Below are 25,915 nucleotides of genomic sequence, written 5' to 3'. Positions count from 1 at the left end.
TATACATAAATTTTATAATATCTTCATGTTTAATATGAATATTTATCACACTGATTCTTGCGGATCACATGAATGCTTCTTAACTTGAAAGTTTAAGAAGTAAAATGCAGCAATACATCAAAGCAGCAAGACATGGACCATGAATAACAAACAAGCCTAAGATGAAACACTGAACAATTTTGCCTCATCAACTTCTTTGTTTCTCCATTTCTCAATTATGTTGTTGGTGAAGATGGTGACTTGAACAACTTTGCTTGATCAAAGCTTATTGAAGTAACAGTGGGTTGTGCATGAATATCTGCTTTATTAATCCTCGAAATTACACCACTATGACCTCCTTTTCCTGCACTCTCACCTTCTTCTCTCCCACACTCAATTTTCTTCAAAACCTCCAAAACCTCATCAATGGAAGGCCTCATCTCATTATTTATTTGCAAACATTGAAATGCCAATTCACCTACTGCAGCCACCTTCCTTTTCACTTCACTATCTTTCTCAATCCCTAAAAAGGATCCACCAAATCCTCAAATTCATTTCTTTGAATTTTCCTCATTGCTAGATTTGCCAATGTAATCTCATCTTTGCTCCTTCCCATATCAACTGCCGGCATTGAAGATATCAACTCCATGAGCACAACTCCAAAACTATACACATCACTTTTACTTGTTAACCTGAAGCAAAAGTGATACTCTGGATCAAGATAACCTGGTGTTCCTTGTGGAGCCGTAGAAACATGCGAGACATTGTTAGGGAATAATCTAGAAAGTCCAAAATCTGCAACCTTGACACAAAAATTATTGTCAAGGAGAATGTTGTTGGTTTTGATGTCACGGTGTATGATGCCGGAGGCATGAAGGTAAGCTAGTGCTGTTGCTGTTTCAATGGCAACTTTGATACGTACGGGCCATGTCAGTAAAGCAAGTTTTGCAGATTGACCAAAGAGGTGGCTAGCTAGTGTGCCATTTGGGATGTATTCATAGACAAGGAGGAGCTCATGGCTTTGACGTGAAGTACAACCATACAGGGAGACAAGGTTTTTGTGACGCAAACGAGTGAGAATCTCAACTTCTGTCATAAATTGTTCCACTTGCTTGTAGCTATGGTTGAATAGGTGTTTCACTGCAACTTCACGCCCATCTTGAAGCTTTCCTGTAAATAAATGAAAAAGCTTAAAGCTGGAAACTTTATGATGGAAAACACAAGATTATTGAAAAAAAAAAGTGAGAGTGATGGAAAAGATCAGATGACCATAGTAAACAGAGCCAAAACCTCCATCTCCAAGTTTGTTGGAGGGATTGAAGTTGTTGGTTGCATCTTCAAGCTCCATGTAGGAGAAGATAGGAACTCCAAAAAAGAGTCTGCCATTGTCAGGATCTTGTTCATTTTGGGGGTGATTTGCTGATCGGAGTCGTACATGTTTTGGTTTCCGTTTGCAGTGTTGGAAAAAGAAGAACGCCAACGCTAATACCAAGATCCCAAAACAACCTAATATATGCAGTAAAACAGGATTTTAAATAATTATGTTGGAAAACAAATAGCTGAAAAAGAAAAAAGAAAATGCAAATATGAAGTAAATTACCTATGATCAACCCCAGCATCAAAGCCCGTCTTTTTGCCTGATCTTCTAGCGCAGTTATGAGGAGCAAATTTTGGTGTTCATTAGATTAGATCAGTAAGAAAACTAAATATGTAGAGCTACGCTAATGTTTATAGTATAGTATAGTATATGCATACCTTTGGATTTGAAACAATAAAATGCTCTTTTGTCATCGAGGAGGCACATGCCTCTATTGTCATAGGAACACCGAAAACAGTCATCAGAAAGTTGAATTTGAACAGGGAATTCAGAAGCTAGGAATGTGAATGGATCCCCAGAAAAAGCAAGCATATTCGCTGGAAGCTGAACGCTTTTACATCTTGCTAAAGAATGTGGAGGATCATCATTTTGAGCTTGGAAATAAATGATCTTATTCGTACTGTTAACGCATCCTGTATAGCTCAAGAATTGCCTTGAAAGGCTCATGTTGTCCTTACTCTTACATTTGTACAGGGTTATATTTGAACGGATTAGGAAATAACCCAAGGGTGAGGAAGGAGGATTAGCAATATTGTAGCGGAAGGCATCACAACTACCTTTTTCCAGAAGTTTTTGGAAAGCTGCGTCTTTGACGAAAACAGAAGGACGAGGAAATTTGTCTATACGACTCACTTGAAATGTCTTTCCACTAAAGTACACAGTTTTAGTTTTGTTGGGATTATGGTCTTCACAACCATCAATCGCCAACATTCCACACTTCTTGTGTTTTGAAGTGGTGAAAGGGAAACTGAGAATGCCCAGATTTCCACAGTCAAAAGAAGATGGACATTCTTCAGAAGCAGAAGAGAACGAAAACAAGAAGAAGAAGAAGAAGAAGAAGAAGAAGAAGAAGGCGACCAACACATGAACAGGTAGAACCATTCTTCTGAAACGCTCACGCGTAGAGAAATTAACTGTTTCAACTTTCAAGTGATTACTTACCTGAAGGCTTTATCTTGTTGGAGAGTCAGGCGTGTCAATTTGTTCTGTGGAACACGCTAGTCGAAGTCTGTACACGTTAGACCTGGCGTTTTGACTTTTGACCAATTACGTCTTGGTGCTTGGCAATTAATTCATCGAGAAATGCCTAGGTGGATTGAGTGAACGTGATATGTTTAATTAAAATATTTTAAATAATTTAAATAAAATTTTGTATGGTATTTTTTAAGTTGATTTTATTTTTATAATAGAATATGCATTTAATTTTTTACTTTTTTTCTCAATTATCATTAATATTATAATTAATTTATATTTAATACAATCTAAATATTATATTTTTATTAGATAAATTATAAATGATGTGATGCATTCAATTTATTTAAGTATTTTTCCTCACTAATGATCACCACACCGTTTCTTATTTAAAAAAAAAAATCTGGGCCATCCAAATTTAACCTAAATGGTCCAAATCTTTTTAATCTACATTTTATTTTTATTTTATGTTTAATAAAATCAAAATTTATAAATTTTTTTAATAAATATCTTTGTCACTTATCTAGATAGCACATATTTAATCTATATGATTTAATTTAATATTAAATTATTTTTATAATTTTTATAAATTAATTATCTAAATGTACTTTAGATAGTGTATGTTTAATATCAATTTTTTAATTTTTATTTTGATAAATAAAATATTAACAATAAGGATACTTCCTAATGTGCACTTTTTTTAAAAAAATATTTTTTAAAAGATTATAAGTTAAAAATTTTAAATATGGACTATTCAGAGTAAATTTAAATAGTTAATTTAAAAAAATTATTAAAATTTTCATATTAAATTAGACCATTCAGATTAAATCAATTCAAATTGATGATAAATATATTTATATAATTTTTTTACAAATTTTATAATTTTTTATTTTAATAAATAAAAATAAAAATAAAAATTCTAAAAATGAATGTGCTGATCTATTATACTCATGACTCATGAGCACCCAAGTTGAACACAATTTAATTCTAGCCAGTAAATGATCATGTTCCTAGTTGTCAATAATGTCTTTTTTGGCCCAAAAGCTGTCAATAATGTCGAATAAATACTAGCCATAAAAATATGATAATTTCAATTGTTGAATAAGTATACAAAAATATGGACAATTGAATGAATTGATTCACTGGTCCATATAATTTATTCTAATTTTGAACCAGGTCCTTATAATTTCTTTTGCTTCAAGTGGCCCCTTATATTTTTTAACTGTTAATAGCATTAATCCCTCCCGTCTTAATTAAATTCCTGATTCATCATCTAACATCATTAGTTAAGTTGACGTGGCATCTATATTGTTGCGATGTTGCTTACCTTTCTTGGGCTGTCGCAAACCACGGAGGAAAGAAGACGGCCCTGAAGGAATAGTCTTTCATCACCTCACTGATGAACATTTCATAACTTCGCAAAGTTGGCTTCTTCTGCAAATAGGACTAAATAAATTGAAAAGGACAAAGTTGCGAAATGAAAAGGTCGAGGAGGGTATTTTTGGTTAATGAAATTTTCTTTGTTAAAGACAACAAAAATGTTTCACATAGCATAAGAAAATATCATAGGTTCACGCTTACTTGTCTATTTCTTTCGTGTGCTACTTACTGTGGCAGATGAAAGCATGTAAGGTTGGTAATGGATGATCTAATTAATTTATTGAATTGGTTATCTCAATGGGATCCATTCATGGCTTTACGTGTGCATTAATAAGTGTGAACCAATGAGTGAACATGCAATGCTATTTTTGCTTCCCAAGTGGTACCTGAAATCAATTACTGCAGCTAATCTTAAATTTGTCGAAGTTATGTTTCAATTCTATTTTATCATTCTACTATATTCTCATTGTTTTTATCTTATTCTCTTGTGTTCACCTCTGTTTTTTCACCTAAAAACAGAGAAAAATAGAGTATTTCTCTCTGTAAGATACAATAGATATATAAAACAAAGTGGCTGTGGGATATTGGGACATCAATGGTGAAGTTGACTTAGTTAATAAAACTTGCAAATAGAGCATCGTTGAAGAATAATGAGACAATTAATGTGAACTCCATTCATTAGCTTCTTCTTGCAGTAAGCCAAATATGGAAAGAGAGTAGATAGCTATTCATTCTTACCAGTGTCTAGAATTCTTTTTTGCTCCTCAGCCTCCAAATTGAGAAGGCAACATAGATTTGAACGAGCAGAGAATAGATAGGACACAACAGAGAGTGAACACTGCTAGTCTGCTACCTTTTTAATGCTCACAGTCTCCATTTTCAACAGCAAAATCAAAACAATCAATAAACAGGAAGACAAGATAAGTTGGAAACTCACAAATGACACAGAGTCCAAAGATTCATGTGTTAGATAATTTGTTAGGGCTTTAACACCGAAGGGATTAACATGTCTAACAATTAAAAGTATAAGGGCCCAATTAAAAAAAGAAAAGAAACTATAAAGACCCGATTCAAAATTGAAGCAAATTATAAGGAGTTTCAAATTAATTTTTCCTAAAAAATATTAAAAAATGTGGGATAAAATTCTTAAGTTTATTCTGCTTGACATTATTTGATGAATGAATTACTCAAATTACAGTTAATTAAACTAGCTGGTACGAATATAAGGTTTGAAAGGGATAGAATAGACTTCCTTTCAAAGCAACATAGTTAAAGATATTAGTTGTAATTTGAGAATTAAGAAACATGGATGGTAGCATGAATACATAACTTTAGTAAGATCATGTTTAATGCAAATTTTCATCACTCTCTAATTCTTGCTGATCACATGCTTCTTAACATGAAAGGTTGAGAAGTAGCATGCAGCGATTCATCAAATGAAGCAGCAAGACATGGGCCATGAATAACAAACAAGCTTAGAGATCAAACGCTAAACAATTTTGCCTGATCAACTTTTCCATTTCTCCATTTCTCAATCATGTTGTTTGGTGAAGATGGTAATTTGAACAACTTCGCCTTATCAAAGTTTATTGAAGTCACTGGTCGTGCTTGTATTTCTGCTTCATTCTTTGAAATTACAGCACCGCCGTCTTCACTGTCTTCCCTTGCATTCTCATCATCTTCTTTACAACTCTCAATTTTCCTCAAAACATCTAAAACCTCATCAATGGATGGCCTCATCTCATTATTTATTTGCAAACATTGAAATGCTAATTCTCCAACGGCAACCACCTTCTTCTTCACCTCACTATCCTTTTCAATCCTCAGACATGGATCTACGAGCTCCTCAAATTCACTTCTCTGAATCTTTCTCATTGCTAGATTTGCCAATGTAATCTCATCTTTATTCCGTCCCATATCAACTGCCGGCATTAAAGATATCAATTCCATGAGCACAACCCCAAAGCTATACACATCGCTTTTATTTGTTAGCCTAAAGCAAAAGTGATACTCTGGATCAAGATAACCTGGTGTTCCTTGAGGAGCTGTAGAAACATGCGATACATCATCAGGAAACAACCTAGAAAGTCCAAAATCAGCAACCTTAACACAAAAATTGTTGTCAAGGAGAATGTTGTTGGTTTTGACATCACGATGGATGATGCCGGAAGCATGAAGGTAAGCTAGAGCACTTGCAGTTTCTATGGCAATTTTGATACGTGTAGGCCAAGTCAACAATGTAGGATTTGCAGAGTGACCACGAAGGTGACTGGCTAGGGTGCCATTTGGAATGTATTCATAGACAAGGAGGAGCTCATGGCTTTGACGTGAAGTGCAGCCATAGAGGGACACAAGATTCTTGTGACGCAAACGAGTGAGAATCTCAACTTCAGTCATGAACTGTTCTACTCGCTTATAGTTGTGATGGAATAGATGTTTCACTGCAACTTCACGCTCATCTTGAAGCTTCCCTATAAATGAAATAGCTTTGAAGTTTGACAGATTATAAAGGAAAGCACAAGATTACAAGAAATGAGAAGAGAGTGATAGAGAAGATGACCATAGTAAACAGAGCCAAAGCCACCATCTCCAAGTTTGTTGGAGGGATCAAAATTGTTGGTTGCATCTTGAAGTTCTTTGTAGGAGAAGATTGGAACTCCAAGGAAGAGTCTTCCACTATCTGGATCTGGTTCATTCCGGTGTTGATTTATTGATCGGAGTCGAACATGGGACAGAGCATTTTTCTGCCTCTGTTTGCAGCCTCGGAAGATGATCGCCAATGTTAGTACAAGGATCCCTAATCCCACTCCAAAACCTGTCCAAGCTTCAAGTACTAATTAAAACTCTTCCTTTTGAGAAAGGCAATGTTTACTTAATTTTTTTCACACAAGGATTCTCGTTATTGTGTCTGGGGAACCTCATAATTTATACAGGATTACAACTTCATAACAACCTATAATCATATATACAGGGTCCAAAAAATGATTATACTGCCAAGCAGAGAGCTGAAAACGAATAACAATGAAGCAAAATTACCAATAAGCAATCGCAGCTTCAAAGCCCGCCTTTTATCTGCCATCACTGTTATGGAAATAAGCAAAGTTGATAGTTAATAGGCAAATGAAGTATGAATAGCTAGCCATCTGAGAAATTTTCATTTTTTTCAGGTTGTGGCACATACCTTTGGATCTGGAACAGAAAAATTCTCCCGTGCCATTGACTCGACATAAGCCTCCTCCATCAAGACACCGTTGACAGTCATTAGAAAGTTGAATATAAACGACGAATTCAGGAGTTATGAATTTAAATGGATCCCCAGATAGAAAAATAGCAGGGCTCGCTGGGAGCCTAACCCTTGGACATGCTGCCAAAGAAGGTGAAGGATCATCTTGATCTTGAGTTCTGAAGTAGATCGTCTCATTCCTACTCTTGGCACATCCTTTGTAGTTCAGAAATTGCTTTGGAGGACTAACTTGAAGGTTACTATTATTACATCTGTATAGGGTTATAGTTAGGAAGATCTGAAATTGGCCCATAGGTGAGCTGGGAGGAAGAGTGATATTGCAGCAGAAGGCATCACAGCTATTATTTTCCAAACGCCTTTGTAAATCTGTGTCTCTGACATAAACAATTTTATGAAAGCTGTTTATATACGTCACTGGAAACTTCTGTTTTCCACTGAAGAAGTACACAGTTTTTGTAGAGTTAAAGTCTTCACAACCATGAATCGCCAACATTCCACAGTCTTTGTGTTCTGCGGTGGTGAAAGGGAACCAAAACTCGCCCAGATTTCCACAGTAAAAGGAACGTGGGCACTCCGAAGAAGCAGAAGACAGAGAAAGCACATGGTAAAGAAACAAGAAGAAGAAGAAGAAGACGACATGAACTGGTAGAACCATTCTTCTGAAATCCTCACTCAGAGAACAAAAACTGAAGTTGTCGGTGTCTCAAAGACTGTTTCGAGTAATAACTTAGTTGAAATTTTTTTTATGGTTTTGTTATGATGGGAACACTGGCATCGAAGGTCAGGCTTTCATGCAGACAGTTCACTTGGAAGTTGGAAGGAATGTAAGACTATTGACCAAGACTAAGGAGGTGGACGAGACGCGTTTATCTTAACAAATTAAAACTATGTGGCTCATAATTGGCTCCTAATAAATTAATACTAATGTTAGGTCCATTAGGTGACGGGTGATACTTTATTCAAACCTTTCTTCGTTTTTTTTCGGTTGTGTGTGGATGGAATCCTTTTCTTTTTACAAAAATGACACAAAATACCTCCCAAATAGTTAAATGACGACAAAGTATCATGAAATAGAGTAATTTTTATGAAGTCTCAAGAGAGCTTGAAATTATGGGGCCGTTTAAAATTATTTTTATTTTATTATTTGAAAACTGATATTTTATAAAATATATTTTTGAAAATAAAAAATAATAAAAATATATGTTTTTTTTATTCTCTCTTATTTTTCAAAACTATAATTTCAAAATATTTAAAAGTTTTTAATTTTTTTATTCTTTAAAATAATATTTTATTTTTTTATTTTTTAAAATACTTATTAAAATTACATTATTAAATAAATTTTTTTATTTTTTTATTTTGAAGAACAGAAAATTATTTTCAAAACATGTTGATAAACAGGCCCTGTATCATTTTGCAAAATGACTTTTTTGACCATCTGAACAGGGAAAAGGAAGCAATGTTTGAGACGGGCCGAGTTGACTGTGTAAGCCTGTTCATCTCCTGTCTTGATGATTCCCTCCAGAAACACAATGTTTTTGACAAAAATTACAGGACCCAAACATTTATAACTTTTTCGGAATACAGACTTTTGTAATTTTTAATTTAAACATTAAAATTTTTTTAATATCAAAATCAATTCGCATCAAATTTTTAGATACGAAGGAGGACCTCTCTATGTCATACGTCGTGGTGCATGGTCATTTTCTACAGATATTAGTCGCTAAAATGGGATGGAAATAGAGAGAAAGAAAAGAGAGAATAGAAGAGACGCACCAAGCTTTACTAGGGTTTGCTTGTGGATGACATTGGGAGTATTTTGGAGGCTACAAACACCCAAAGTAAGTATCACACTCATTAATCTTCCCATTTCTTCCATATTTATGAGTTTATAGTTAGGGTTTGATAATGAAAGTGAATTTTCAGTCATATGAGTTATGGGTTTGAATTTATTAACTTAAATGGAGTTAATGGGAGTAGATTATAGTATCTAAACCTAGTATAATGAATTTTTAGTGTCTTGGATTGTTGGGCACCATTGATATCAAAAAATCTCATTTATTATGGGTAGTTGAAAGATTGTGATGCCATTAATGAGAATTTAATGGTTCATTAATGTTATTGGAGACTAAAGGTAATCAACAAACCTAAGGGATATGCTCAAATTCTTGTGAAGTGAATGTTAGGCAATTTAAAAGTGGAGATTGAGGGTTTAATGCTTGAGATGGCAATGTTGATGAAATTCAACTTGGTTGATTATAGTGTTTGGCTCTTAGTCACCTATTGGATTAGAAAAATTCAAGCTTGAAAGCTAGTAAGTTGAGGGATAAACCTTTGACCTCTCAAAGATTTGAGGTAGCTGGGGGGGGAACTCTACTTTGGGTAGTTATATATTAATTGCATGTAAATTGATTTCTATTGTGAATGTGACATGCATGAGTTGATTTTCAATGTGAAAAGCATGGGTTAGTTTTGATAAGTATATGAAAAAAATTGAATGTGCATAAAGGTATTGTGGCTTGAAATGCAAATTCTTAATTAAGATGTTTTTGAATATGAACACGAATATATCTTTAGAAAGATGAATGTGATGATGTGTTGTCAATGAGTGGTGATCAATTGATTTGATAAAGATCAGCAATTATGATTGAAAAATAGGTGTAAGTGTTATAAGTGAAAGATAAGAAATTGATGTGCACTTGGGTAGTACACGGATGTGAGCCTAACGTGAATGTGAGGATAGCAAGTAAATGAAAATGAAAATGTGAAAATGAATGAGTATTGATTATGTCATGATCAGTGGTGAGAGTTTGCCTAGGGATTGAGAGTAAAGAAAATCTATATGGTAATTAGGCTGTCTTCTGGTACACGGGGGTATAGCCTTATCCCACAGTTTATCGAGAGACTGTCTTATAGTTTGTTGAGAGCCTAAAATTTAGCTATCTCCACCAGTTCAATGAGGAGAATACTCTAGGGTATTAAAAACCCTAGAGATTTGAGAATGGAGGAATGTAACACACCAAATTTTTTTTAAAATAATTTAACTCAACCATAGTTGGATTACAACCACCCAACACATTCTTATATCAATAATTTTAATATAAAATATTTTATAATTGGCTTCAACTCACACACTATAACATTTCAGATAATTTTTACCTCCTACATGCCATTAGGCTAAATCACATTTGTCCATCCTTATACTCCCAACAAGTAAACTAAATCACATTTGTCCATCCTTATATTCCCAATAAGTAAAATAAGCAATTTAGTCAATTTTCAACACAAGCCAGTTATTTGGCCTTATAATCATGCCATTTTAACTAATCCAAAGTAAACCAAATATTAAAATTACAGTCATCCAAATTGTACTAAAAATAGAAATAGTTTGAAAGGCATGATTACATTTATATATTCATATAATTGACAATAAACAAAAAGCCCTAATATTGGCAATATAACACATTATAAATCATAAATTAAATACCCAAAATAGACAGTGGATCTATACCACTAAGCCTCTGGGACTCCTCCACGTGTCACTCGTGGCTCTTCTCCTGAAAATTGTTAACCACATAATGAGATTCAAAAGTGCCAGTAACCAAAGCCAATTTATGATAGTATATACAAACAGTTAAGTATGTGCTTACTAAGTGAGAATTAAAAATAACATAATTCCAACAAATATAAGAAATATTAAAATACACACAAACAACCATCCTTATATCCCTCTATTAATCTCGAGCCGTAACCCTCACTCGGTGCTAAATTACCCGGCCAAAGGTAGATTAGCTCGAGCCCTTACAAGTCACATATTGAGCTCCAATAGGGGCGTATCACATGGCACATAAATACAACAATAATAGCAAGTCTCCCAACACCTCCCACAATAATTAAACAAATTCATAATAATATTGCACAATTATACAATATTACAAAATTCATATTTTTCTCAATAATCACCCAATTAACATGAAGTAACACTAATCACAAATTAAAAGCATGGTTACCTTGTGGCTTTTTCAATAAATTATTCTTTAAAATTTCTCTCTCACCACAATCTTCACCAGTAATACAATCTACAAATAACATATTATTTATAAATATTAGTTTCAATTTTTGAAACTAATAAAATAATTCTAATAATAGAATTAAAAATATAACATAATTCCTAATCTCAATCTTAATACAAATCTATAGTTAATACTATTAAGTAAAATTTTTAACTCCTCTTTTAATTATCAATAAACATTAATAATTTAAAAATCAACTTCTAAACTAATTTCTATTATTAAAATTTTCTTTTTATTTCATAAATTTATACCTAAAATACCCAAAAATTAAAAATTGAGTCTCTAGCTTAGAATCATAATCCTATAACCATAATAATTAATTTCTCATCCCAAATAATCATCTAAACCTCAATAAATCAACATATATTTTCAGATCTAGTTTAGAATTTGATCCATAAGCCACAAATTCAAAGATCATCAACAAATTTATGCTCTAGAACATTTATTATACTACTGACAACCTCAAAAATCATATTTATTCAACATAAATTCATCCCTCTTCCAAATCTTAAATTTTCTACCACTACAAACTCAGAAACCAAAGAAGAAGGATGACTAAGAAAAATTTTTAGAACACTTACTTAGCCTTGAAAAGCTTAAAATCACACCTTAAATATCCTATTAAAAACTCTTACCTTAAAAATTTAGATATTTCGCACCGGCGATTCGCGTTCTCTCTGCCTCAGCGCGCACGAAGGAATGAATGAAGAAATGAAGGAACAGGTGAGTTTTTATAAAAATTCAGTGGGTCCCACACATTTTTTTTTTATTTCTTCTTTTCTCTCTCTCCTTTTTTTTATTATTATTATATACATAATGATTGTTGTGCGGCGGCCGAAAGCAATTTTGTTCTTCTTCTTCTTCCCCCCTTTTTTTTAATACCTTTTTCCTTTTTTTATTATAATAATAATTTAATAATATTTTTTTTATTTTTTAATTATTTTTTTAATTTTTTTAAATTTTTTTAGAATTATATCCTAAGTTAGATTTAATAATCATCTTTTACTAATTTTCTTACCTCTAAATATTATTTTTTTTAAATTTCTATTAACCCAAATTAACTATTAAAATTTAAATTGGGATGTTACAAGGAAGCTGTGGTCTGAGAGTGAGTCATATGATCTTTGATCGGGTCACACCTTACGATTGGTGAGCTTAGGTAGTCTTGTCACACAGACGGAGATCTATTTAGTGTGATAGCCCATGATTTTAGTTTGAAAAAATAAAGAGGATATAAGGTTGGTTGATCATTGCCTAGATAAGTATATGATGTGACACACGTGTGAGTTGTGGCAAGTCATGTGAATAATGGGTTATGGTCACATATATGAGAATGTGGTGACAATGCACCTAATATATATAAGATTAAAAAGCTATTAAATGAGAAATGATGAGTTATGATATGTATGAGTATTTTTTAAGTTTTTGGTTTCATATGTATGTGCTTGCCTTAAAATTGATATATAACTGCATAGGGTAGGTTTAACCTTAGTTACTGAATGGCTAAACTCACCCCTTTCATTTAACACTTTTCAGGCTCTAGCTATGGTGCAGAAAGGGAGAAGGCTCAAAAGGCTAGGAATTAGCATATTCCTTTTATATGCCTTGAGCGTAGATTTATTTTGTGTAATAGTATATATTTTTCAATTCTAGGATGTATGCCATCACACTTATACTATTTTGTTATTGCAAATGTTCAATTTGTATTTTGGGCCCTGAATATTTTTGTTTGTTGAGATATATATATTTGTAGGGCTAAAATATTAGTGTAAATGTAAAAATGATGATTTGAACATACTTTGATTGATTTAGGTATAATGTAATGCCAATTTGCCTCCCCCTTTATTTTTGGAAAAAAGGGGTTAAGAAGTAAATTTTTATTATACTGTGATTTCAATGTGTGTGACATGTTGTACTAATACTCTTGAGTCCAATAGACATGGTCTAGGTGTTAGGAAAGGTTTTTGGCACATGTTGAGGGTTTTGGACATCCATTTTGAATGAAAGTTGTGAAAAGTGGTTGAAATACGTTTGGGTATCCAACTTTTCAGTGTGACTTATTTTGAAAGTGAAACCCAAACCATTAGCTAGTTCATGTAAAGAGCTTTTCGTAGACACCTAGATTACATCATTCGGATGTCGGATGGAGAATCGGGGTGTGTCAGAAGTTTTCTGATTCTGCTATCATAGAATCAGTTGAATTTTCATACAACACACCGTGGCGTGTTGCCCTGTATCACAGCACATGTTTGTTTTTCAATCGTTTTTGAATTCTTTCACTCCTTTGAGGTATCCCATACTTTCATAACTTATTTTTACTTTGGTATAAAGGATTTGATTGTCTTAAACTCATTGTTAGTTAGAAAACTTAGGATCCCTTGAATTAGAACTAAAGCTTGGTAATCACCTTTTTGAGTTAAGTTTTTGATTATCACGAATTATATTAGTTAATTATGTTTAGTTGAGTGAGAATATTACAATTGTGAGAGGGTAGGACTTTACTCTAGTATGGTGTTGGGGACATTGTTTAGAAATTCACATGGTTCACTAGCAAGGCGGAGGCCCTAGTGCATAGTTCTATATTTGTTTAGAAGTTTTAGTACTATGTGAGATAGATTGGGTATCAACTCCATGGTTATTCATGGAAAGGGAGAATCTGTGGTCTATAGTGGGTGAAGGTGCCTTTGGCTAGGGTTGCATCTTATGATTAGTGAGTTTGAACTAATCTAGTCATATAGATTCAGTTTTATCGAATTGTAAGCCCACAGATTCAGTCAAGAGAAATTATGAGGATATAAGGTGGTCTATTGATCATACATATTTCCATTGAATAGCTATATGTATGTATATGTAACTTGTTATATGTTTCAAATACCACTTTACATATTTACTAACTATTCTCATATATGAGTAGTTTTTTTAAACTATTTGGTTATTGAATCCTTAACTCACCTCGTGGTTACATTTTACAGGTAAAAACTTTGAATAGGGCAAAGGGAAGAAAGGTGTTGGAGCATTAAGGGACTCAAAATTGTAGAATTCTTCCTCTATCTTTTGGTTTGTAATGAATTAATTATGCTTATGTCAACTTAAGATCATATGGCCATTTTATTGTCACTTGCATAAATTCTATTGTAAACTGGCTTGGAATGTTGTAATTGTGATGAGAGATCAAAATACTAGTGCAAGTATTTTTTGTGTGTTGATCGTGTGTTTGAATGACCAAAAGAATGATTATTGTGAATTATTGGTACCTTTTAGAATTAGGTGAATTTAGGGTTCTGATGGCTAAATCTTGTGTGGAATGTTATTGTTATGATTTAACTGTGCAATCAAGTTGCTTATAGTCTATTTGAGTTTATTCAAGTGGTTCCACGGTTATTGGCACATGATATATGAGTTTGGACATTTTGGTTGTTGTTTTATAATGAAAATGGATCATTTTGTATCTGTATGTCCAACTTTCAATGGGTTAAGTGTTTAAGTGTGAGATAGTGCTAATAGCTAGGTAGCTCTAAGAGCTACATGTGGGTACTTGAATCACTCAAATCAGATATCGGATGACAAATTGGCTCGCTTTGGAAGTTAGACTAAGAATGCAGTCATGACAGTTGTTTACTGTCATGACAATAGTGATGTAGTATAGCGCAGGGCATATGTGTAAGGTCTCTCTTATTTAACCACATTAAGCTCCATAATTAAGGTAATTAAGGGATTGACCCTCAAGGATTTCCAAAGTTGTAAAATTACATAAAAGAGAAGATTTTTCAAATTTATATACAATGGGATCCCAAATTTAACATTTCAATTCTTAATCAATACTTATTATGTTCATATCAGAGTTTTAAAAATGATACGAAAGCTTGGAAATAAATAGGACCCATCACAATGTGTTTTAAAACTCAAAATTGAATTTTGTGTAGAAAATGTGATATGCACTACAGCTTGTGACATATGCACCGTGGCTCTCCCTTTTGTGTGCCATGCGCTGTTGCGTGAGGCACGAATTTGACAACATTTGTTGCTGTCATTTGACAACATAAGAAGTGAACTTTTGACGTGTTCTAAATCTCTATCCGACATCTGATTGAGGTAGTTTTGGTGTCTATATGGAGCTTTCTCCTAGCTTTGGCTAATGGTACTAGTTTCATACTCAAATTCTTTTTCTATGAAAAGTTATATGCCAATACCCATTTTACCACTTTTTCACAAAATTTCACAAGTATGGTATTTCAACTCAACCTCACGTGCCAAAAGCCTACATTGACTATTCAATCACACTCAATGGACTTTAGCAGACCCATACAATGCACCACACACAATGAAAAATACATATATCTTAAAATCACCACTCAATCCCTATTTTTACAAAATACAAGGAGGAGGAAATTCTTATACAAAATTATCATTTTCATTTCAAATCTTTCAAATATACATGTTCCTACTTGCATAAGTATTTTGGCCCTATCCACGGGTTTACAACCAAAACTCACTAACCTGGGACACAAGATACACAAGTTGTACACAAAGCTAATCCAAGTGGTGCAAAATAGTAACATGTGATCCTAGTTGGCAATTGCATTAACATTTACACATGAAACAACAAAAAGAAGCATATAAAAAGGATTATTCTATAATCCTAGGCCTTCATGTGCTTTCCCCGACTTAGATCCGATAAGGCAGGCTCTAAAAATATTGAAAATTGAGGGGTGAGTAAAACCATTAAGTAACCAAGTTTCACATAATCTATACAATTACATATCAATTGTAAACAAATGCAAATAGACAAAAACATAACATTACAACAATATGATGGAATTATCTACAGTTCACAATATTAACAACCATATGACCAACCTAAAAAACATATATAGCCATTTTAAATCATAATGCATAATACGAGGTCATAATACTACAAACCATGTGCCCTGACACATGCCGGACCATAATACTAATAACTATTTGGCCGAATTTATATGCATGATTAAATGCCAACCTTATATCCTTCTATTACTTCCAATATAAAACCGTGGCTATTACATGGCTACGTCCTTCATGAACTAACCTAGCCTTCTACTTGTGAGAAGCTACCGAGTTAAGGTTAACTCAATTACTTATGTAATCTAGTTTCCCTCAATACTAAAAATTATGGGATGTCATACCTTTAATCTAGCCTCCTCATGAACCAGTGGAGACTAGTTAGGTTTGAGTCCCTTATAGAACATATGGGACAGTCTCGAATCAGCTATGTGACAAGGGCTATCTCCCAATTCTAATGGTCGGTGCTAAGGTAAGTTCTTAATTCCAACTGTCACTGCTAATACCACTTAAGTTTAAATCAATCTATTTCTCTTCCTAGGTGAACTCTCACCAATGATCATGCTATCACATTTTTCACAAAATATGCATTTCATGCAATCAATTTATGGTACATAAACACATACTTAAATTCAATTACTCCACATATTCAACACATTACACATCACAATTTTCCACCCTTAATGACAAACTATAATCAAATTCAAAAATTACAAATGGATGGTATAATAAAGGTTTTTCTTTCTAAAACCATTTCACAAGTTAAATATATTACCAAATTGCATCATTAATTTAAACCATTAACCACATTTCACAAACACAATTAACATTCAACTATAAAAATTAAATTTTTCCCGGTTACCTCAAAGCTTTGAGAGGTCAAAAGTTTACCCTTCACACAAAACACTTTCAAAGTTTCTTTCAAGCTTGAATGGTGCCAATTCAAATCTCACTACATTCATAACATAAGAATACCATCACTGTTCCAATTTGAGGATTTACTGATACCAATTGCCACATATATATTCTATTAATTCTTATAAATCACTATCTTTTCATACCCAATAAGTTCAGGTTCTATTAACTCACATTATCATTAATAGATCTTTAAACCACAATTAATGGACATAATACTCTCCCAACTACCTCATTTATGTTGATTTTCGAGTATTTATTACTCTCATGAACCAACCACTTCAACAATCATTAATATGGTGTTCTAATACCTTAATTAACTCCTATTATTCTCATTTTAACCAATAAGATTGGATTCATACTCTTATGGATTGAAAATAAAATTTCCAACTCTAACCCTAACTTAAATCTTTATAAACGAGGGAGAGAAAGGAAGAAGAAGGCATAGATTGTTGACCTTAGGTGTTTAGGAGCTTCAATCTATTCTTAATATGATCCAACAATGTGCCCTAGTAGAGCTTTGGTTAAGCCCTTCATTTTCTTCCTCTCCTCTCTTCTGTTTTCACATGTAGAGACGAACAGATTTATCAGATTTTTGACCATGAGCCACTATGCATGGTACAGAGAGGCCGTTACATTTAAATCTACCCTTGTGCGCTGCGGTGAATTGACCACACATTACAGCATGTGGCATAGAGGGCATTCCTTCAATTTTTTTCCCATTTCTTTGTTCGAGTGGCCTGCCATTGATCCGAACTTATTTCTAAGGTTGAAATTACAATAAATTACACCAATTAGGCCCCTCTAGCCACACACCTTATTAATTCACTAATCATACTCATTGAGTTAATAAATCAAGACTAAATTTTCTCAAATATTACAATATGTGCTGTAGGGAGAGCCTTAAGCTCTTTGTCCTTCATCGCGACGAATGGAGTACTTTTAAGTAATCTAAAATGCCTTTTTTAATACTTATTTGAGATGTTATTTGACTTTTTTACTTTCGCTATCTTTTGTGACTTGTTTTGTATTATAGTTGGAGCTCAAACAACTTTTTAAAAGGATTTTTTTAGGATCTCAATTTCTTAACTCCTTTTTAACCCTTATGTTATGGTAACGTTATTTAAGGAATATATTTAATCCCGATTATCATATGTGTTTCATGTCTTGTGTTCTGTGTGTTTGATAATGTTAGGGAGGATATTACACTATCCACTTCCTCAATCCTCAACCTTCATATTATTTTATTAAATAATTTTTTAATTATAGAATTAATGAAGGGTGAGGATTGGAGAAGTGGTGGGAAAAGGATGGAAAAAAATAGAGAGGCCCCTAGTTCGAAAAGAAGACATACAATTTTCCACACTCAAGCAACCACGTGTATAGTGTCAACCGTCACTTTGTTTTTACTATTCATTTTTTAGAGGGTCAAAAAACTCATTTCGCGAAATGATATAATGTCATATGAGTACCTTGGGACTTCATAAGAATCACTGTATTTCATGATATTTTGTTGTCAATTACCTATTTGAGATGTATTTTTGTGTCATTTTCCCTCTTTTGTTTTATTGTACAAAACTACCTACTTTGAACAAGCCATGAAAACTAGTCATTGTATTTAAAATTGAAGACGCCCTTATCTTTTCACAAACGCTATTTATTAAATAGTATTTTAAAAAAATTAATTATTTATCTTTATATTTTTGATTCAATGATAATTCAGTCCTTAAATTTTGACTCATTCTAACTAAATTATTATAGCTTTCACTTGATTATAACTCAGTTCTTGAATTTTGGCTCAATACAACTCAATCCTTATATTTTTAGTAATTTAAAATATTGGTCCACATGTTTTAAAATTCTAAATATTAGAATTATTATTGAAATGATTTGATGAATGCAGTTTAATTTATTTTAAAAAAAAGAATTGATCCATAAAGAGTTTATGACATGTTATTATAAATATAAATATTGCATTTGATATAAGGACACTAAATTTTTTGTTTAACATAATTGTAGTTTTTTTTAAGCGTTTATTGTCTGTTGGCCTAATAAATTTTTTTATAAGTATTGGAAAAATATATTATATATAGTTAAAAATGATTTTAAATTAGCGAGTTAAGTTCATTAGAAAATGGTGAAAACATTTTGAAATTTAGGAACTAATATTTTGAATCACTAAAATTTTAATCTTAGTAAAAATTATGAAGGTTAAGATCTTAAAATAATTTTAATTTTTATAATTTTATTTTCTAAAATATAGTGATTAATATATTAAATTATTAAAAATATAGGAAATAAATTACATTGAGTCAAAATTTAAGAATTAAATTACAATCAAGTTAAAATTATAAAGATTGAGTTATAATGAGTTAAAGTTTAGACATTGACTTACAATTGAATTAAAACTACATGGACTAAATAATTAATTTTTCCTATTATTCCTCTAGTTCTATTTGTCTAAAAAATTAATAAATTTTTAACTTTGCTCCTATTAAATATACATATTTTAATAATATATTTTTTTCTCTAACATTTAATGGAGGGTAAATTGAGAAATTTGTGATGAAAATTTAATGATATGATTTATACATAGGATAAAAAAAGTTTCTTCTTTCCCCACCCTATAAATAGGATTGGAGGGAGTATATTCTATCTATAATACCCTCTTCCTTAATTGATTAATTGAAGGGAGAATAAAATATCCTAAAATATAAAAATGACAATTAAACACTATCAAATGTGATAATTATTATTTAGTTCATAGAAACTTGTCTGTTATTTGATTTTTTTGAAAAAAAGAGAGAGAGATATTTGTCTTCAGTGACTATTATGCATTGAGAAATGATTACTTTGGTTAATCTATTGAATAAAACGAGATAGAAAATGATTGCTTTTTTTCACAAATTTTATTTATCAATCACGTTCAAATACTAAAAATTAGTGACTATTATATGTTGGGAATTGCCCATTTTGATTGGGCTAGTGACTAAAAAAAACTAATTTTTTATGTAAATTTGTGATTTGCTAATAGATTTGAAATGACTATTTGTAGCTATATTCGTTATGAAAATGACATTTTTAGTTGCAATTGTTCGATAAACAAATTTTCAGAAAAAAATAGTTATTTTATATTCTGTTTTAATTTGTAAGTCAATCAAAATAGTCATTTTCTGATATATACAATAGTCATTAAGGGTAAATAAGTCATTTCATTAAAAATAAGATATCAAATAAGTTCTTATGGACTAAATAGTAATTATTATATTTTACAGTATTTAATTATTATTTGTATATTTTAGAGGTATTTTTTTGTATTTTCCTTGATTGCAATCATTTTTTTGAGAGAAGTTTTAGGGAAAAATCATTCTAATATTGTCAAAATGTAAGTAATAAAAGTCAAAGCTGCAAGACATGGACCATCAATAACAAACAAGCAAAGATTCGTTAAAAAAAAAAAAAAAGAGGAAGCCAAGAGATCAAATTAAACGCTCACTAGTTCACAGTGTGATTTTCACTGCGCAATTTTTGCTTCAATTGCTAAAGGAATCGTGATAATAATCAAGGTATTAAAAGCTGGGCCGATTATTGAACCGATTAAGCTAATAGATTATATGTTAGTGGTTCAATTTAGGTTGAACTAGGAGTTAATTTGGAGAGCAAACTGATCATGATTAAAATAATATAATTTAAATAAAAGACATCAATCATGAAAATATTCAATTAAATCCAAGATTAATCTCTAATACAAGATACCAATATAACAATAATTATAGAATTACAACTACCTAAAAATTTAACAATAATAAAATATAACTTTTTAAATATTTATTCTTATGATTACAATTTACAACCCTTCAATTATTAAAAAGTCCAAAACTAATCATTACTAATACTAAAATCATCAACAATGACAGTAATAATTCATAAATGCTAAGCAACAATTGAACAAATGAATAACAGCAAATAATGAAAGATTAAAACAATTAAGGCACAATTAACTTAAAAGAATACTGAATCTTTTAAGTTCGAACTTACAATTAAGGCCCTCTATTAGAAGTTCAAACTATAGACAGTGAAATCTAGTTTAATTGTCTTGCCCTCCATTGCTTCACTTTTTTAATTTTCAAGCTGAATTTTTTACTTTTTATTTAGTTTTTACAATTTCAAACAAAGAAATGAAAAAGTGACCGGGTTGACCCAGCAACTCAGCTACCGGGTTATCTTGAGTTGACCCTGAGTTAGTCAGGTCACACTAGGTTAGTAGCTAGCCGGTTTAGGTGGAACCTAGATCGGAAAAGAGATCGGGTCACCGGTTCATGGGTTGAAGCGACCAATCTAGTCCAGGTTTCCATACAATAATAATAATAGATTGAATGGAAATTTCGTAAATGGTGGAGGAGAGATAATTATTAGGGAGAATTTCAATTAAAGATTAGGAAAGAGATTTAATTACTAGTGGGTCTCAAAAAATTTTGAAACTTCAATTTAGTTTAGAGAAGAAAAATCAAAATAATTTTAACGGTGAAAAGACCAAAATACCTTTTCCTTATTATGCAGAATTATTAGTTATTAATTTTCTTACTTTACTTATTAATTTATATATATCACTTGTAAATTATATCTGTTTGTCAGATAGTCAGTAACATTAGTTATTAATTTACTGATTTTACTTATTAATTTTCTAACATCAGTTGTAAATTATAAGACCTGTCAATAATTTACAACTAATGTTAGTAAATTACAAGACTAGTCACCAATTTACTATTGATATTAGTTAATTAATTAGTAAGTTTAGCAAATTAACAACTAATGTTGCTGCTTATGATTGAACACAGATGACAAGTTTTATATAATTATTGACACATCAACTTATGTAATTTGAAACTCATATTAGTAAATTAACAAGTGAAATAGGAAAGTTAACAAATAACGATTCTACATAACAAATAAAAGGTATTTTGATATTTTTATTGTTAAAATTATTTTGACTTTTCTCCTCTAGTTGGACTGAATTGAAGTTTTAAAATTTTATTAGATATATCAATAAGTGAGTCTCTTTCCTAATTTTTAACTGAAATTCTTCCGGGCGTTTGTTGCTTCTGTGCAATAGAAGCCATAATGCAATGACAATGTATTATGGCATTTGTTGCAATAGTACAAGAAGCCGTAATGAATCCCAACACCGCTTCAATTGTAATTCTATTAAAATAGTGAACATTAACTATTACTGCAACATACTTATTTCTACTAGCAAAAATGCATTTTTAACACTAGTGAAAGTTAATATTTTGCACTAGTGGTTGAACAACTTTTCCTGATCATCTTCTCCATATCTCCGTTTTTGAACCACTTTGTTTAATGTAGATAGTGACTGGAACAACTTTTCTTGATCAAAGCTTATTGAAGTCATCGGTCATGCTTGTATATCTACTTTATTCATTGAACTTACACCACCATCATTGTCTTCCTATGCATCCTCCACTACTACAAAAACGTAAATATAAAACGTTATAATAAATGACGGTCAAATGAAAACACGTCATATATAAGATAGGCGGGTGATGGTGACCAAATAAATGACGGGCCTTAAAAAAAACTGTCATATATTACAAGACTTTAAATGATAGGTATTAAAAAAATCCTGTCATTTATTTCAGCCAAACATTTCATTTACTGGAAGAAAAAAAATAAAAAATAAATTTAAACTTTAAATGACAACTATTTTAAAAACCCGTCATATAAAGTTTAAACAATATATAACGGTTATAGAAAAAACCGTCATATATTCATGGCCAACGTTTGATTTTCCTCATTTAAAAAAAAATGTTAGGCTTTAAATGACGGTTGTTTAAAACAACCGTCATTTAAAGCTTTCTTTATATAAACACCCGTCATATATTACGGAATAAATGACGGGTATATAAATACCCATCATTTATTCCCTTTTTATTTCTGTTTCCAGGTTCATTTTTTCATTCCCGCCCGTTCGTCGTCCTTATTTTCTCTCTTCTCCTCTTCTAAAAGAAATCGATAGAAATCTCTCAATCAGCCTTCATTTTTACTGTCGACCACCGTAGTCCCTCGCCAGCGTGAAAGTACTCCTCCTAAACTATTCGGTTCTTCTCTCATTGGCTTCCTCTTTGTGTTTCATCCTCTCTTCTCTAAGGTACATGGGTTTGTGATTTCTATGATTTTTCTTCATTTTCTTCCAATATGCTTAGATTTCTAGATTATGGAATTGATTTATTTGAGATTATGGATTGTTTTATTAGTTGATTTTTGTTGTTTAAATATCTCCTCATGTTTTGCCCATTTTAATATTGTGGGTTGTTGAAAATTGCTAATGTTTGGTGTTTTATTGACTTGAGAATGATTGTAGATGATTTGCTTTGCCTTAGGATGATTATTAAGATGAAAATTAGTGATCAAAATGGGATATTTGTGATGATTGTATTTTTCTATGAATTTTGACTGATTTATTTCAATAATTTTTAATTTAAATTTCGTGCATTTTTTGATTAGAGTAGTTTTATCATTCAAAACTACATATTGAAATGTACTAGTGTACCTGTTTTCATTACAATTGGAGTTCATTTTAGTGACAGAAACTGACGCGCGGTTTCTATAAAAATCATTGCTATTTTATTGAAATTTTTACATTTGGTAAAGAATGATTTGTTCTTGGCTTGAGATTGCTAATATAGGATATGTGTAATCTTAGAATGATCAATGAGACAGAAAACATTGATTCAAAATGATGTTTATAGTGTTTTTCTTTTCTTTTTTTATGAATTTTGAATGAATTTTATATATAATTTTATAATAATTAGAGTTAATTTGAAAATGCTATTTTGTGAGAATTTCGTTGGTTTTGTGATTGTATATAATTGAAATTAGTTTGTTGAGTAAGATGCCAAAAATGAAAAGAGGGTTTTAGCTCGAAAAATACTTTCTTTATGTTGTTATGCTGCCAAATTTTTTATCGGTGGTTGAAGGAGTATGTGAATGCTCATGCATTATGACTCATAATTCATTAATTACTTTATATTATATGTAGAGTAGTCAATTTTTTTTATTGATAATCTTTATATCATTCCTTTCCTATCTCTATATTCATGAGTCACTGATCATATTTCCTTGAATGAATTATCTTTTAGATTATAAAGTTATGGATAGAGAATGGATGTCTTTCAATCGATTAAGTAAAGAGTATTTAAATGGTGTGAAAGAGTTTATAAAGTTTGTTCTTGAGCATGTAAAAGACCCTAAAAGAATAGTGTGCCCTTATGTAAGATGTGGTCTTTTGAAGCAAATTAGTGCGTCTAAGATGGAAGACCATTTAGTGTGCTATGGAATTGATGAAAATTACAAGTGTTGGCATAAGCATGGAGAGACTAGAGGGGATGAGTCTACTAGTAATTAGGAGTATAAAGGAAGGTTTGAATCAGACAATCATGACTCAGGTACTTATAAGGGTGATTGTCTTGAAGAGATGGCCAATGCAATTGAAAGGGAACTTGAGGATTGTCCTGAAATGTTAGAGATGTTGAAAAGTAATGCAGAGAAGCCCTTGTATGCTGGTTGCACTGAATTCACAAAGTTGTCAGCAGTGTTGAAATTGTACAACTTAAAAGTGAGAAATGGATGGAGTGATAAGAGCTTTACAGAAAATCTTACACTTATAAAATAACTTCTACCTGCAAACAACAAGCTTCCAAGGACTATGTATAAGGTAAAACAAATGCTACACTCAATTGGCATGAGTTATGAGAAAATATATGCCTGTCCTAATGGTGCATTTTTCGCCTGCACTCTTGGATATAATGGTGCACCTCACTATTCATCTAGTTAGAGAGATACAAATGTGTGGCCCAATTTTCTTGAGATGGATGTATCCATTTGAGCGTTACATGAAGATACTAAAAGGATATGTGAAAAATCGGAGTCGACCTGAAGATTGTATAGTTGAACGATACATTTGTGAGGAGGCAGTTGAATTTTGTACTGAGTACTTATCAAATGTCAACCATATTGATCTTCCGACTTCTTGGCATGATAGTAGAACTGATGGAGAAGGAATTATGGGCAATAAAGTAGTTACAATCTCAAACTTGCAATGGGAACAAGCACATTTATATGTACTACACAACTCTGTCGAGGTTGAGGAGTATATAGAGATGCACATGGCTGAGCTTAAGCAAGATAACCCTAATAGATTAGAGATTTGGTATGCAAACAAGCATAATAAGAGTTTTACAGTTTGGTTGAAACAACACATTCTTGAGAAGTTGACTGCTGATCCTGATTTAGTTTCTGAAAAATTAAAAAGGTTGGCAAGAGGTCTAGATAAACAAGTTCTTTCCTTCACTGGCTATCTCATTAATGGGTACACATTTTATACTAAAGAGCAAGATGGGAGCATAATGCAAAATAGTGGTGTAACTCTTATAGCTCAAGCAATGCATATATCTAGTGCTAAAGATAAAAATCCCTTGTACGCAAAAATGTCATACTTTGGGGTAATTGAGCACATTTTGGAGTTAGATTACATCAAATTTCAAGTTTCAATTTTTGGTTGTAAGTGGGTTGATCGAAAAAATGGTCTTAAAATTAATGATTTGGGCTTCTTAATGGTGGATCTTAATAGAGAAGGTTATAAAGATGAGCCTTTTATTTTGGCTTCACAAGCTTACCAAGTGTTCTTTGTTCCTGATCCGACTAAAATAAATTGGTCTATCGTTTTATTGAGCAATAAAATAAATGAAGATATGAATGATTATACAGTTGAAGATGATCCCTTTATGGGGATATCATTTGAAAGTTACTTTGTTGAGGATGAAGCCTTTTATATGAGAAATGATCACAATGAAGGTATTTGGATTTTAAAGAAAAGAGGTAGAAGTATTCGAGCAAAGATAAGGAACGTACACGAAAAAG

General features: G+C 31.8%; 1 protein-coding gene and 1 pseudogene across 1 annotated transcript; both read right to left on the bottom strand.

Annotated features, from left to right (window-relative positions):
• Window positions 1-2,681, bottom strand: LOC129311122 (LEAF RUST 10 DISEASE-RESISTANCE LOCUS RECEPTOR-LIKE PROTEIN KINASE-like 1.1; annotated as a pseudogene).
• A 2,543-nt stretch (window positions 2,682-5,224) lies between these two features.
• LOC129311121 (LEAF RUST 10 DISEASE-RESISTANCE LOCUS RECEPTOR-LIKE PROTEIN KINASE-like 1.1) lies at window positions 5,225-7,964 on the bottom strand. Its single transcript, XM_054953143.1, has 4 exons — window positions 7,110-7,964; window positions 6,965-7,009; window positions 6,489-6,743; window positions 5,225-6,399 (listed from the first exon to the last, which is right to left on the bottom strand). Exons 1-4 carry the CDS (start codon window positions 7,825-7,827, stop codon window positions 5,411-5,413), a joined length of 2,007 nt encoding a protein of 668 aa, XP_054809118.1. The 5' UTR covers window positions 7,828-7,964; the 3' UTR covers window positions 5,225-5,410.
• Window positions 7,965-25,915: the final 17,951 nt, after the last annotated feature.

Source organism: Prosopis cineraria, unplaced genomic scaffold (assembly GCF_029017545.1).
Source record: "Prosopis cineraria cultivar Desert tree isolate PC_DT_omini unplaced genomic scaffold, ASM2901754v1 PC5, whole genome shotgun sequence".
Taxonomy (NCBI): domain Eukaryota; kingdom Viridiplantae; phylum Streptophyta; class Magnoliopsida; order Fabales; family Fabaceae; genus Prosopis; species Prosopis cineraria.
This window is presented reverse-complemented; position numbering and strand designations above follow the sequence as displayed.

Coding starts and splice junctions, on each gene's coding strand:
- LOC129311121 (XM_054953143.1), bottom strand. CDS start 7,827: ATGGTTCTACCAGTTCATGTCGTCTTCTTCTTCTTCTTCTTGTTTCTT. Junction 7,010..7,109: donor TTTCTGTTCCAGATCCAAAG/GTATGTGCCACA, acceptor TTTCCATAACAG/TGATGGCAGATAAAAGGCGG. Junction 6,744..6,964: donor GAAGCTGCGATTGCTTATTG/GTAATTTTGCTT, acceptor AAGCTTGGACAG/GTTTTGGAGTGGGATTAGGG.